The sequence below is a fragment of the Anomaloglossus baeobatrachus genome, chromosome 6 (assembly GCF_048569485.1).
Source record: "Anomaloglossus baeobatrachus isolate aAnoBae1 chromosome 6, aAnoBae1.hap1, whole genome shotgun sequence".
NCBI lineage: Eukaryota > Metazoa > Chordata > Amphibia > Anura > Aromobatidae > Anomaloglossus > Anomaloglossus baeobatrachus.
The window spans coordinates 177,770,445-177,786,668 of NC_134358.1; the positions used below are offsets into that span (position 1 = coordinate 177,770,445).

The following is a 16,224-nucleotide window of genomic DNA, read 5'->3' on the forward strand; positions in this document are numbered from 1 at the left end:
AAGGAGTGGTACGCCTAGACTGGAAAAGCCTATGTGCAAGGGCTGCAATAGATTAGACAGAGAAACTGCAATACACCAAGGAAGACGCTTCCAGGAGGGCCTCAGAAATTTTTTTTCTCCTGTTGAAGAAGTGGGACAGACTGGGAAAGCCTATGCACTAATTGCAAGGGCTGCCAAAAATTAGGATGGATTGCAATACACCCTGGAAAAGACATAGAGGAAGGCCTCAGAAAAGTTTTTTCCCATTTTGAAGGAGTGGGATTCCTAGACTGGGAAAGCCTATGCACTAATTGCAGGGTATATATTTACAGTGGGGAAAATAAATATTTGATACACTGACCATTTTGGAAGTTTTCCCACTTACAAAGAATAGAGAGGTCTGTAATTTTTATCGTAGGTACACTTCAACTGTGACAGAAAGAATCCCCAGAAAATCACATTGTATGATTTTTAGATAATTAATTTGCATTTTATTGCATGAAATAAGTATTTGATACAATAGAAAAAAAACCGAACTTAATACTTGGTACAGAAAACTTTGTTTGCAATTGCAGAGGTCCAGTGCTTCCTGTTATTCTTGAGCAAGTTTCCATATACTGCAACAGGTATTTTGGCCCACTTATCCATACACATCTTCTCCAGATGTTTCAGGTTTCGAGACTGTTGCTGGGCAACATTGAGTTTCAGCTTCATAAGGCCTGGACATGTGCTGTCGTGAGCAGGGGGACCTAGCGTACCATGCAGGATTTTAAACCGTGATGGTGTAGTCTTTTACTAACTGTAATCTATGATACTGTGGTCCCAGCTTTCTTCAGGTCATTGACCAGGTCCTCCCATTTAGTTCTTGGCGGAAAAGTTGTTTGCCACTGAAGAATCACAGAGGACACTGGTATGGTCGGCCAGTTACTTCTTCCCCATCTTCCAAAACTTTTCTCTCCTTGTCAGATTACCCTGCGCATCAGGACCCGTGCGTTGGGAGGGTCTAATAAAACTGTCTCAGACCTTTAATTGTGTTCTCCTGCATCTGTTGGACTGGTGTGTGTCTTCCTTGTCTCTCCTCCTTGGTTGCCCAAGGAACTATGACCTCTGTCTACAGCATTGTCAGATGGAAATTTTTGTACTAATTGCTCAACTAGGGCCTGCACAATTTTACTAGCCCTCTCTGCTGCAGGAAGGGGAGATGGAAAGTTCTCATTGTAGCATGGGTCAAGATGAGTGAACAACCAGAAATCAGTGTTGACAAAAATGCTTATAGCGTGAGGGTCACTGGAAAGGCAGCGGGAAATGAAGTCAGCCATATATGCCAGACTGCCAACAGGCAAGACTTCCCTGTCCCCACCAGGAGGACAAGTCTCCATCTCCTCTTACCTCTACTGCACCTCTTCAGCCTATCCACGCTGATCAGATGGGATGATGGTGTGGGTAGTACTCTCTGTACAGACAACCATTTCCTGTTCCTCATCTACCTCCTCCTATTCATTATCACTTATTTTGTGCTGAAAAGAGGCTGGGATGGGTAGTATCACCCTGTGTACTTTATTTCACCATCTCTACCTGGTCCACATGCAAAGTTTCCTCTTTAGCCATGAGCAGCGAACGTTTGAGTAGACACAGAAGCGGGATTGTTACGCTGATTATGGCATTATCGCTTCTCACCATCTTGGTTGATTCCTTAAAGTTTTGTAGAAACTTTTAGAAAAGGGTGCACATGTGACATACCTTCACAAGTAGCTCAGGGAAATCTGGGTAGGTCTTCAGAAAGTGTTGAACCATTAAGTTGAGCACATGAGCCAGACATGGTACATGTGCTGTCATTGTCAAGCTTCAGAGCTGCCATGAGGTTACAGCCATTATCACACACGACCATGCCTGGTTGTAAAGGCCCAGTCACACTAAACAACTTACCAGCGATCCCAACAACGATACAACCTGATAGGGATCGCTGGTAAGTTGCTAGGAGGTCGCTGGTGAGATGTCACACTAAGCGATGCTCCAGCAATCCCACCAGCAACCTGACATGGCAGGGATCGCTGGAGCGTCGCTACACGGGTTGCTCGTGAGCTGTCACACAGGCAGATCTCACCAGCAACCAGTGACCAGCCCCCAGCCAGCAGCGCCACGTGGAAGCGATGCTGCGCTTGGTAACTAAGGTAAATATCGGGTAACCAACCCGATATTTACCTTGGTTACCAGCGCACTCCACTTAGCGCTGGCTCCCTGCACACCTAGCCACAGTACTCATCGGGTAATTACCCGATGTGTACTCTGCTACGTGTGCAGGCAGCAGGAGCCGGCTTCTGCGGACGCTGGTAATCATAGTAAACATCGGGTAACCAAGAAGCCCTTCCCTTGGTTACCCGATATTTACCTTCGTTACCAGCGTCCGCCGCTCTCACACTGCCAGTGCCGGCTCCCTGTTCCCTGCACTCCTAGCCATAGTACACATCGGGTACTGTGATAGGAGCCACTTATATCCAACTAGGTGGTTTTCTGGGTCATTGGACCCTACTAATTCCCAATTGAATTATATTGGGTAATATAGTTATTCCCTATATTGGATTTGTTGGTTCAGTTTTCTAATTACCCTGTAGACTGTCACCTTTTATCTGTTAGGGTCTGGTTAGGGCCTATAGGGACAGTCTACGTTGAGTGGGGGCGCCTATTGCGCAGGTTTTAGGGTGCCAACCTCCGCGGCAAGGTAGGGGCGAGCATAGGGCACTATAAGGGCCAGGCCCCCTTCCCTTATATCCTTGGATACCTGATTTCTATATATTTTTTGTATTGATATAAATGTTGGGTATTTTCCCTTTTAAATACTGAATTTAATAAAAATTTGTAATTTTAGGAGTTTTTTCTACAATTTTGCACTAATGCACTTCTAATTGATTGCTTCAACTTTTCAATAAGCAATGTTGCTTAGTGTGACGTGGCCTTAAGTCCAGCGATGAGAGCCACAGATCTGTCTGGTCTGTTATAGCTTTCCACAACTTTTCGATAGTGTGCTGTTTGTCACTTAAACTAATTAGTGTCAGCAGAGCCTGTTGTCGCTTCAACTATCCAGTGCTGCAGAGCTTCCAACTTGCTACTGATATGGACTACGTGCTTCGAGATGACAATTTGAAGATGGAAGAGGGGGTTCATGAGCTGGTGTAGAAGGTGGAGAAAACACTGATGAAATTAGGGCCCACAATGCTCAGCATCAGTAGCACATGTGCCATCCCAGGGTACCACTCGATCTCAACCTCCACAAGGTTCACCTACTGTGCTGTCAGGGAAATGTAGCGCCCATGACAACAAGCACTGGTTCATGTGTCGGTCATTAAGTGTACCTTCCCAGTAACATTGTTTGCCCGGGCATGGGTGATGTAATGGGACACATGTTGATATAAGGTGGGGACGACACACTGGCAAAAACAGTGGAGGCTGGGTCTGAGTACCAAATGACTGCAGTCGCCATGAGGTTGTTGATACCTCATCTTGTATTTTCTGTGTATTTTACAGAATAACATGTTTTGTGTAGGACCAGGTCATATAGACTAATTGTAGAGGCATTTACATTGGTTTACTATTGTGACTGTTCTGGTGTTAATGTGCATTTCTTTTTGTTTTTCAGCGAAAACACCTCACTTTATACGGGTAAAGAATGCGGATGTTAATGCTGGAAAGTTTGCAACATTCACATGTGTGGCAAACGGAAAGACAACACCAAGCGATAGGCTTTGGCTGCAGGTAATTTTTACAAACTCACTTCAACAATGGAATAATATTATATAAAAATCTGTTTATTTCATCTCTAGCCACATTCCGGAATTGACTACATACCAAGTAAAAATTTTCTACTGTCAGATGTGTTTATAACAGTTCCAGTCACATTTAACAGTGGCCTCTAGTGACTCAGAAAAATACTAAACAGTCATATTTGCTTATTTAATTTTTGATCATATACATGAAATTGTACAGAGAAACTCTCAACACATTTCTCCTCCCTAAGGGCTCATTCAGACATCAGTGCAAATGGGTCTGATCACGGACCGCAACGAACCATAACGCAAGGGCTGGTCACAGATATCTTGATCCAAACTCAGCAGTCTTGTATATGTCTATGAGGCTGCTGAGTTGGGGTCGGGAGACCCACTGTTAGAGTGTGCATTGTGGTCCATGATCGGGCCAACGTGCACGGACATCTGAAAGAGCACTTAATGTGGAGGTTCATCAGGAGATATTTCAGGGATGGGGGCAGTTATAAAAGGAAAGCAGTCACTTTAATTCACTATTCCTACAATCCCTAAGTGAGCAATAACTGACAGAGAATGATGAAGCATTCTCGGTGGAAGAACTCAACAGGCATGAAGGTAAGAAAAAAAAATTCAATTATTGACGTTGTTGGGCTTTTCTGCTGGGGATCACTTGTGTTTTTAATAGGTTACTGAGGTACAATGAAGCAAGGAGAGTTCATGTTTTAAATGGTTCATCAAACAATACATTTCTTTTACTTCCTATTCCATGAATATTATAGAAGTTCTTGGGTGAGCCAGACCACAACGAGCACCCATTCCACATTAGGAAGGTACTTGTATTATATAGCTGGTCTCTTCCTCTTAGGCCTCCTTCACACGTTCGTGTCTCTGGTACGTGTTTGGTCCATTTCCTCACGTGCCGGAGACACGGGCACATGTAGACCCATTAAAATCAATGGGTCTGCGCTCACGTGCGTGTTTTGCCATGGATCGTGTGTCTGTGTGGAGCATACGTGTGCCCATGTGCTCCACACGTAGACATGTCCATTTTTCTCCAGCATCACGGGTGTCACACGGACCGCACAGATGTGATCCATCAGGCCAGAAGCAGCAGCAACGGGGAGTCGGCAGGACCGGAGACCGAAGATCAGCACCACGGATAGCAACGCCAGGGACAGGTGAACAGAAAGTTCCTGTTCTCTGTGTGTTATCATGGATAACACATGGAGAACACATGTGTGCCATAAACAAGGAACACGGAGGACAATACGCACCTTTGACACGTCCGTGAATAACGTGCGTGATTTTCACGGACGTGTGAAAGAGGCCTTAAAGGCAGCAACCAGAGCCAGACTTGTCACTGCTCAGATCTCCTCAGAGTGCCTGCCCCTAACCCCAACATCCTTCACAATTTCATGAAGATAGGGTTTCATAGGAGACTGTGATTTGTTCTGTAAAAAAAAAAGTTTTAAAATATGAAGTGAAATAATGCTTAAAAAAAAATCAAATCATCCCCTTTTTCCTCAATTTCAAAATAAAGAAATTAAAATACATGACAATAGAAAAATGTCTAGATTTGGTAAATCTGTAACAGTCTGATCTATAAAATAAATATTTAAGCCAAAAAGGTAAAAATATTGTAAAGGAAAAAAACCCCAAAATGCTAACATTTCCATTTATTGATTGCTTGACCATTTAACACTTGCTGTGGAAAGCTATTAAAACAAGATGCAAAGCCCACAAAGGGGGCTAGCCTCATCCCTCTATATACAATGTACAAGAAACCCCTTTTTGGTATGTACAATTTGTCTATAGCTTAGCACATGTAAGTGTTTAAACAGTCAGGATTTAAAGCCGCTTTACATGCTGCGACATCGCTAGCGATCACACCCGCCCCCGTCGTGCGTGCGTCACTGGAAAATCGCTGCCCGTGGCGAACAATATCGCTAGTACGCATCATACGCGCATACCTTCCTAACGAGGTTGCTGTGGCCGGCGAACAAACTCTTTTTTAAGGGGGCGGTTCGTGCGGCATCACAGCGACATCACACAGCGGTCCACCAATAGAAGCGGACGGGCGGAGAGCAGCCGCATTAACGTCACTCCCACCTCGTTGCCGGAGGACGCAGGAACGCTGTTGTTCGTCGTTCCCGGGGTGTCACACGTAGCGATGAGTGCTGCCTCAGGAACTACGAACAACCTGCGTCCAAAATGAGCAACGATATTTGGGAAAGGAACGATGTGTCAACAATCAACGTTTTTTGCTGTTTTTCGGATCGTTAGCGGTCGCTCGTAGGTGTCATACGCAATGACGTCGCTAACGACGCCGGATGTGTGTCACAAATTCCGTGACCCCAGCGATATCTCGTTAGCAATGTCGTTGCGTGTAAAGTGGCCTTTAGTCCTGCTCTTACCTTGTCTACTTTGAAGTCTGCTGACACGTAGTGAGGTGAATTACAAAAGGTAGGGACCATCCTGATTAGTTGCACCATGACATGGATCTCTTTTTATCAAAATAATATCAAATATAAGTGCTCTGTGTACTTACATTTACTTTTACTATTTAGTTACCATTTTCAGTGTATATAATCATTTATTTTTGTCCTATTTTTTTTTTTATAGTAAAGTTTTGGCACTCTTGGTTCCCATTTCCACATTCCACTGCATATATTTAATAACAAATGAAGTTTATACTCCTTATTGATCTACATCAATAGGAGGCTTTTATGCAGCTCGTGTTTATTTCCCTCAGATGAATTAGTCACCTAGTGGATGCTAAAAGCTGTTGAAATTCCACCACCGAGTAAGGAGCCCTTGTGCTAAATGAGGTTTAATGCCTTCTGTATAGAATTACACCTTTAACAAAAGATGACTATACTTATCTTCATATGTCCTCAGTTATGAAGAAATAGCAGTGTTGCCTATATTTCATCTTTGTAATGTATAAGATGTTCAGCTTGGTTTGTCAGCCTACTAATACCGTATCATTCTACTACTGTAAGACCTGTGTAATAATACGTAGATGTAGATATGAAGTTTCTTAAACTTTGTGTTTCTACACTTTCACTATTTATCTTCTACCTTCCTATGCTTTGAATTTAACTTTCCTTTTTAATGTGATATTTTTAAAAATATTATGAAACCAACTATGCCGTGCACCAACTGTGCCGTGCACCAACTGTGCCGTGCGCCAACTATGCCATGCATCAACTGTGCTTTGCACCAACTGTGCTGTACACCAACTGTGCCGTGCACCAGCTGTGTCGTGCATCACCTATGCCGTACGCCAACTGTGCCGTACACCAACTGTGCCGTCAGCCAACTATGCCGTGCATCAACTGTGCCGTGCATCAACTGTGCTGTACACCAGCTGTGCCGTGCACCAACTGTGCCATGCGCCAACTATGCCATGCATCAACTGTGCTTTGCACCAACTGTGCTGTACATCAACTGTGCTATACACCAACTGACACAAGCTGTGTCGTGCATCACCTATGCCGTACGCCAACTGTGCCATGTGCCAACTATGCCGTGCGCCAACTATGCCGTGCATCAACTGTGCCTTGCATCAACTGTGCCGTGCATCAACTGTGCTGTGCATCAACTGTGCTGTACACCAATTGTGCCGTGCACCAACTGTGTCATGCATCAACTATGCCGTACACCAACTGTGGCATACACCAACTGCACCTTACACCAACTATGCAGTGCACCATCTGTGCCTTACACCAACTATGCCGTGCACCAACTGTGTCGTGCATCAACTGTGCCGTGCACCAACTGTGCCTTGCACCAACTATGTCTTACATCAACTATGCCATCCACCAACTCTGCCGTCCACCAGCTATGCAGTGCACTAACTGTGCCAAGCACCAACTGTGCCATGCAGCAGCTTTGCCGTGCACCAACTATGCCGTGTACCAATTATGCCATGTGCCAGTTATAATGACCCATATATAATTATTTTCTCAGTAATATTTTATACGCTTTTTCCTAATATTTGGCTTTAGCAAGGATATTATATTGTTTTGTCTTCTGAGTCTTCCATTTTGTTAACACTTGGATACTTTTGTCTTTTAGGTTGTTCTTAGTACAATATATAAGCAGTAATGTCATAAAATTGACAAGATAGTTGAATTCATGTTACCCCAAAACACAACAGATGTAGTCTACAATCTTAGACCTTTACCTTATAATGACCCTTATTTAACTTAATGCCTGTCCCGGCCAGTCTTATTGATTTCAACTGTGCTCACCTTTTAAGTTTACGTCTTCCTAATGTGAACATATGTCATTCTACAAGATTGCTAAATCTCATTATGACAAATGTTTGTCTGTCCGAATCAAGTGATTCAACTTGCACATGTGTATGCTTTAGGTTTATTCAGTGTTCTTCATACAATTTTCATCTATTATTAGTCATATATATTTGTTTTTCTAGTCATTATGACATACAAAAAAAATCTTCTAGTCACTGAAGATTAAAAAGTGGACAGCAGTGGTGTGACACAGATGGCCTCCCTGTGCTGTCCTTTTTTGTACAGACACTTTGATTCAATCGGTTCAATTGGAGCTGTGAATTGGATCAAAAACAGGCACTATGCCTGCAAAAATATAGATATGTGAACATTTCCACAGACTATGATGGGTATGTATTCAATCCATGAAAAAATCTAGGTGTGGGTAATACAGCACACAATATGGTGATAGCCTATGGAGGGAGAGTGGGTAAGTGCAACTTACGCGTCAGGGTGGAGTTGTGACAGGCACAACTACTGTGTAGGTATGAAAAACAGCTGCTGCCCCGTGGCCGGTGGATGAATCCTCCAAAAAATTGGATGAAAACACCTTAGGTGGACTGCGCTGCTAGAATAAACGGATTCTTCAACAATGATAGTAATAAGGGTTTTTTTTCTTCATTCACAATGTGTTTCAACACCATATAAAAAAACCCAAATGTGCAAAGCATGACAACAGATTGATTTTTAAAGGCCCAAAATGGTTGCCAATTAATTATGGGAACACCCACAGCTCGTTGTTTATAGACATTTACACGGTGTGGGCAGGGACAGCTTTTTTTTCAGCTCTGCTGCATTGCTAAGTCTAAAAACACTTGATTTTAAGAATCTCTGCACACAGTAGACTTAGTGATACATAGTTGGATTCAGCGTCTGTCTCTACACCATGCTGCTCTCAGATGAAGTGGCAAAAACCAACTGACAGATTCCCTTTAAACACTGTTTCTTTCCCTTTCTTGCTGGATTCTGCCTGTGTTTTTTGTACACTAAGGCTAGGTTCACACTTCCGTTGTTTTGCATCAGTCACAATCCGTCGCCTTGAGGAATTACGGTATCCTGCAAAATATTTTGCAGGAATCCAGTTTTTCCCCATAGACTTCTATTAGTGATGGATTGCGACTGATGATGCTGCGTTGCATCCGCTGCATCAGTCGTTTTTTAACTGACCGCCGGACGGGAGCAATGCAGCCTGTAACGTTTTTTGAGCAGCGCAATCCGTAGGATTTTGCTGTGCATGCCCTCTCTGGCTCCCTGCGCACGTAACCAGGATACACATCGGGTAACCAAGCAATGTGCTTTGGTTAGTTACCCGATATTTACAGTGGTTACGTGTGCAGGGATTACGCTGGTATCCAAGATAAATATCGGGTAACCAAGCAAAAAGTGCTTTGCTTTTAGTTACCCGATATTTTCATTAAATGTACAAAATCTGCTAGTAAAAAACACACCTGTAAGTATATCAATAAAATGTTGTCATAGTCAAATACCAGGAAGTAACTAAAAACAAAGCAGCCTTATTTAAAGCATCACATACCAACAAGAGACAAAAAAGCAGCGTCAAAAAATGCACCAAAAATGTTACAAAAGACATACATTTTTAGTTAAAAGAAAAAAAGTTTTGGTACCGTGTTAGCCAGTTGAAAAATTTGATTCATTTTATTTTATTTTAGTTATCCATTAAAAGGTATCACAATTACAAGATTATAATTTTGTTTCTCTCACTGAGAGCAATCAATCAAAAGACACACAAAACATAATGAAAAAATGCAAGTAACCTAATTTAAATAGTAGGTGCAGAAATGATGCTGAAATTCTGCAACATCAAAAATTCACCAAAAGCTCATCATGGGCACACAGACTAAAAGAGTTTATTGTCTTGGAGACATGTAATGGACTGTAGGTGAAAATAATGTCAGAATGTTGGAATTATTTTCTATTTTAGATGGATTATTAATAGTAATATAAAAATTAGTTACTGACCATACTCCATGGAAGGGCTAGAATGATGCCCACTCAGGGAAATGGACTGTCACTTAAGGGTCGACCAACTATATGTAAAAGCTTTTTTATATACACTACTCACAAAGAGTAAGGGTAGGTGGAACCTTGGATTACGAGTTAAAATTGTTCCAGCAGTATGCTCTTAAACCAAGTTACTCTTATATCAAAGTGAATTTTCCCATAGGAAATAATTGAAATGCAGACAATATAATGTACTGTATTCATATAAAATGATTATAGTACACTAATACAAAATACTGTGCAGTAAAAACATATAAAACAAATTAAACTGAACATTAGCTTACAATAGAATTGTTGCTGTGCAGGAAGTACAGTATAGAGAGAAAAAGTGATGTATAAATATGACAGCCTTTATTCTAGTACAGTACAAAAAGAAAATACACCCCTAATGTATTCACCCCAAAATAAGGGCCGAACTAAGACAAATTTGGGGTATGAATACTGCATAGGCAGATTACAGTACAAGCAATGTGCTGTACTGGTTATCAATAATAAAGTACAATACTGTTTTCACAAATGCAAATTCATAGACATGCTATATAGTATATACTGTACAATGGTATATTATATACAGTAAATATGTACAGAAATTTACTTCCAGAGCGGGTCAGAGCGTGGTGAAAGGACAGAACCGTAAGTGTACACAGTGAGTATTTGCTCTTCTTGCAAAGCATTGCTCTTAAACCAAGTTATACATTTTTAGAAAGCTTTGCTTGTCTTGTAAAACGCTCTCAAACCAAGTTACTCTTAATCCAAGGTTCCACTGTATTTGGCTTTTGGATGAAATTTCAGGATGATCTTAAAATGCTCTCTTTTCAGGTGAACTTAATGTGACCTCTAAACTTTTCAATGCACATGTCCAACTGTTCAATGTTTCACTAATTTTTACACAACTTGCTGTTCTCAAACAAGGAACTTCATGGCAAAATTAACAACAGGTGTTTGATCCATGAATCACACAATAAATTTCGAGATTCAATTAGAATTCATTTTCAAATGTCCTCCCCAATGCTGTTAACAAAACGACACCTAACAATTGATCAACAGTACCTCGCTATTGCGAGGCTTCAAGTAGGATGTTCTCAGACAGAGCTTAGGGTGTAACAGAATTTCATCAGCAGGTTGCAGTACAGATACAGAGACTGGAAGAGTCACAGAAATGCATAGAAGTGGACATCCTTTGGCCACATCCCATGCTGACGAGAGCTTCATTATGAACAATGTCCCTCGGAACCGGATGATGAATGCCACAAAACTCCAGGCACATTTAAGGGATGGGAAAGGCACCCAAATGTCACATCAGACAATTCAAAACCATTTACATCAGCGTGGTCTGCATGCTGTATGAGCTATAAGGGTACCTGACCACACCACCAGGCACAGGCGTAATTGTCTTGAAGGACGAGGAACCAGTGGACCTCAGTGCTGTTCACGCTGAGCAGAAATTATGTTGGAGATTTCAAGGAGAGCACTATGCATCAGCCATTGTTGTCACCAGATGAGCCTTTAGTGGTGTTACAATATGAGCAGGTGTGTTTAGTCAATACAGAGCTGTCCTACACTTTATGAATGGTACAGTGACAAGCCCCTACTACTTGAATAACATCATTATTAATCCAATCATTGTGCTTCTGCATGAACAACACAGGCCAAATTTCATCCTCTTAGACGACAATGCTCCAGCTCATCAAGGTCGCATCATTAGGGAACGGCTGCTAGAGACTGGGGTACCTCAAATGGAGTGGCCTGCACTTTCTCCAGACCTGAATCCCATAGAAAACCTACTGGATCAGCTGAGTCACCATGTAGAGACTTCTAACTTTGCACCACAAAACCTCAATGACCTGAGGGCCGCCCTTCAAGAAGAACAGGATGCCATGTCTCAGCAGACTTTACTTGTGAACAGCATGAGACGTCGTTGACAAGCTGTAATTGATGCTCAAGGCGACATAACAAGTAATTGACACATTGCCATTTTTTGGGGGGTATACCCACCACTGTTGTTGATTTTTGATACAATAAATTGTTTGAGATGAGGAAATCACCATTGCAGGCTTCTACTTACAGGTCCTACTTTCATGATAAAATATGACTTTAGCGTGAACTTTTTACATTTTGCCTAAGTTCACCTGAAAGTCAACTATCCCTAAGTTTTAGAATAGTGTCTGGCGTATCCATACCAGACACTAGTTTCACAATTTGCTCTGCTATGAATAAACAAACATATTGCAAAGTAGTGGAGTTACCGGTTCAGACTGTGGTGTAAATTCAATCTTCTCATTAGCTGATACACTAAAAAATAAACTTGCAACCAAATAAATGTGACGATGGCACTAATGAAAGCATGTTTATGATTAACAGATGTATCCCATCTGCTTAGATTTTCTTTGTCACATCTGCTGACAACACAAGCTAGCACTAAAATGGGCATAATATTTCTTCTGTATTGACTCACTAAACAAGGAAAATAATTATAATACATATGTTGATAGAGGTGTTTATATCTCACTTGTAGTGTGCAATTATGCTGTGGGCAAAAAAAAGACTGGGTATTAGCTGAGACTTGTCACCATGGAAATCCGACTGCAGCGCTCTATTTGCAGACGATCAGACATTGTCATATGCAAGCCTAAAAGTAATTAATAAAAGTTGAAGGGGATTACATGTCAGTTTATTTTCTTTTCCTTCTACTTTTGAAGCTATCTTTAGTCAACTTTTGTTAAATTGTCTGTATCCTTAATAGGATTCTTCTCTCCATCAGACTGTATGTTACCTGTCTTCAAGTGTCAAAACAAAAATGATATAGCAATGTTTTCATCTCCTAATTATAGTCATGCATAGAAAATTACTTGACAATTGTATTGATGCTATGTAATTACCGGCTCCTTGGCTTTGTTGAGAAGAGTTTCCCAACTGGTAATTAAAGTAATCGGGAATTAAGAATGCAGTAATGTATAGCCTAGGACAGACGTGCACAACTCTGGTCCTCAAGGCCCCCCAACAATGCATGGGATTTCCTTAGTATTGCACAAGTAATAATTTCATTCATGGGTGGACATACCATTGTTGCAACCTGTGCGGCCCCATAGGGACCGAAGAGGTTGTAGAGCCCATTTCTACCTCCAAAGCAGACGCATTTTTTGACTTTTATGAGCTCTTAGGCTGCAAAGGACCATATAGTCTACGTGAACAAGTGCCTTTTCTTTCTATATCCACCAGTGATTCAATTACCTGATGATTCCAGCCTCTGTGCAATGCTAAGGAAATCCTGGTGGCCCTTGAGGACAGGAGTTGTGCAACCCTAGGCCATAACATACGTCTCAAAGGGTAAGGATGAGGAAAGGGTTAAAAAAACCCCACGCTGCCGTTGAAGGACTCAAGACCAGGATGCAGAAATTAGTGATTTTTTTTGTCTACTCGTTTCAGAGCCGCAGCTCCTTCTTCAAGAGAAAGCACATTAGTAATGTGAGGTGTCCTGAAGAAGGAGCTGCGGCTCTGAAACGAGTAGACAAATAAATCACTCATTTCTTCATCCTGGTCTTGAGTCCTTGAACAGCAGTATATTTTTTTAACCCTTTCATTCTCCTCACAGTTTGATGATTCCACATGGTGCTGCTGCAGCCATTTTCATGCCAACATAGGGATTGTAACTTTCACAACCCTGTGAGGTGAGTTTCTCATTGTTTTTAACTGTATTTTATGTGGATAAAACCCTATTTGTGCTGGTTTCCAGTTTTCTCATATGTCTCAAAGATGAAATTCTTCAATTGGTAGACACCTACTTGTGCATGGTTCGCTATTCCCATGCAGTCCCAAAAATTGTCAAGTCATTCTGTTCGGCAATTTTTGGAACTGATATAATTGTGAGAGACTCTCATTTGCGGCACTTCTGCATTCCCATTGGGGCCCCATGAATTGAAATAGGTATGGGTCCCAGAGGTGGGATCTGCCTCTATCAGACATATGATATAAGCTGGGCATGTGCCATAAATGTCTGACATAGGAGTAGCACTTTACATTCACAACTAGATACCTAGTAATAGAGACTTAGGGCTTAAATCTACATAGAGGCATACTCCTTATTAAATTTGCCTTGTACAAGAGACTTTTGTCTGCATTTTTTCAAGTGAATTGATGTTGACGGTTTGTAAAGGCTGACATTCTGGACAACAATGCATTAAGTTAGAATGATAAATGGCAGACTTTGGGCATATTGATCTCTGCTTCGCACTGTGACCTGAGCCATGTGCTGCGCATGTGTCATTTCTCATGAATACATTTCCAAGTATGCTAATGACTGCACCCAACAGCAACCAAATAAATCCAACATAGCAGATTGATTTTTTTCACAGCTATCTGTTTTCAGTCGGCATCTGTCCCACTTTTTCATGCCGTAAATAGTTGGTAGAAATGTATCCAAAGCTGCTGTTATGTGCATCTAGAATCTCTTTTGTGTGGTTGGTTTTAATTGTCTTTCCAGGAAACTTGGCCTTATTATATGGCATAGTAAGATTGAAAGAGTCCAATTGTGTACTGTATATGTGATAGCTATGTAAATAATGGAAACATATTAATCTTATTAAAGAGGTCATTTGGATACACTTTGTTAATAAAAATAATTATTGATAAATCACTGTATTGATTTTGTAAAAAAAAATTGCAATCTGATTAGAGAAAATTCACAATAGATGAATTGTGAAAAAATGATATCATATATATTGTCAATCAAAGATACCAGAAAAGAGAAAGCTACACATGTACAGATAAGAGCAGAAATCAGGCATTATGGAAAAGAATAAACGAGGTTTCTTCTAGGCCAGAAATATTCAAAGCATAGCATATATAGCAAGGCAGTGGTCATCTTGGACGTGTGTATAGGATTGCTATGATGGAATACTGCCCTGCGGCGCAGTTTCCAGAGGGAGGAGATCATGCTTTGCTTCAGGATGTCACAGTACATGTTGGCATTCATAGTTCTCTCAGTGAACTGTAGCTTTCCACAACCAGCAGCACTCATGCAACCCAAAACCATTACACTACCACCACCATGCTTGACTGTAGACAAGACACACTTGTCTTTGCACTTCTTACCTGGTTACCACCACACAAGCTTGACACCATCTTAACCAAATAAGTTTGTCTTGGTCTCAACAAACCACAGGACATGGTACCAGTAATCCATGTCCTTAGTTTGTTTGTCTTTAGGCTTTCTTTTGAATCATATTTAGAAGATCCTTCCTTCTAGGATGACATGACAATCATACAGAACAATTTGATGCAGTGTGCAGCAAATGGCACTGACAGTCTCACCTTCCCACCTCTGTAACTTCTGCAGTAGTGCTGGCAGCACTCATATGTCTGTTTTGAAAAAAACAGCCTCTGGAAATGACGCTGAGAACATGCACTCAACTTCTTTAGTCGACTATGGTGAGCCCTCTTATGAGTGGAACTTGACTTGTTAAACCGCTGTATAGCCTTGGCCACTGTGCTGCAGCTACGTTTCAGGGTGTTGCCAATCTTCTTACAACCTAGACCATCTTTATTGTACACTGGGTGCAGAATTATTAGGAAAGTTGTATTTTAGCGGATTTTTTTTATTATTAATCAACAGCTATATTCTCAATCAACCCAAAAGACTCATAAATATCAAAGCCTAATATTTTTGGAAGTTGGAGTGTTTTTTGTTTTTTAAATTTGGCTATCTTAGGAGGATATCTGTTTGTGCAGGTAACTATTACAGTGCAGACTTATTAGGCAACTTAATAAAAACCAAATATATTTCCATCTCACTTGTTTATTTAGGTAAACCAATATAACCAGGTAAACCAATATAACTGCACAAAATTTAGAAATAAACATTTCTGACATGCAAAAACAAAACCCAAAAAAATAGTGACCAATATAGCCACCTTTCTTTATGATGACACTCAGCAGCCTACCATCCATAGATTCTGTCAGTTGCTTGATCTGTTTACGATGAGCATTGCATGCAACAGCCACCACAGCCTCCCAGACACTGTTCCGAGAGGTGTACTGTTTTCCCTCCCTGTAGATCTTACATTTTATGAGGGACCACAGGTTCTCTATGGGGTTCAGATCAGGTGAACAAGTGGGCCATGTCATTATTTTTTCATCTTTTAGACCTTTACTGGCCAGCCACGCTGTGG

At 41.3% G+C, this 16,224-nt stretch overlaps 1 protein-coding gene across 7 annotated transcripts in view; it reads left to right on the forward strand.

Annotated features, from left to right (window-relative positions):
• PTPRM (protein tyrosine phosphatase receptor type M) overlaps positions 1-16,224 on the forward strand; it is a 993,494-nt gene that overhangs the window by 331,079 nt on the left and 646,191 nt on the right. For all 7 annotated transcript variants that reach the window (XM_075314524.1, XM_075314525.1, XM_075314526.1 and 4 more), the window contains exon 5: positions 3,614-3,729. In XM_075314524.1, the coding sequence (XP_075170639.1) occupies positions 3,614-3,729 (116 nt within the window). The remainder of the gene's footprint in view (positions 1-3,613; positions 3,730-16,224) is intronic.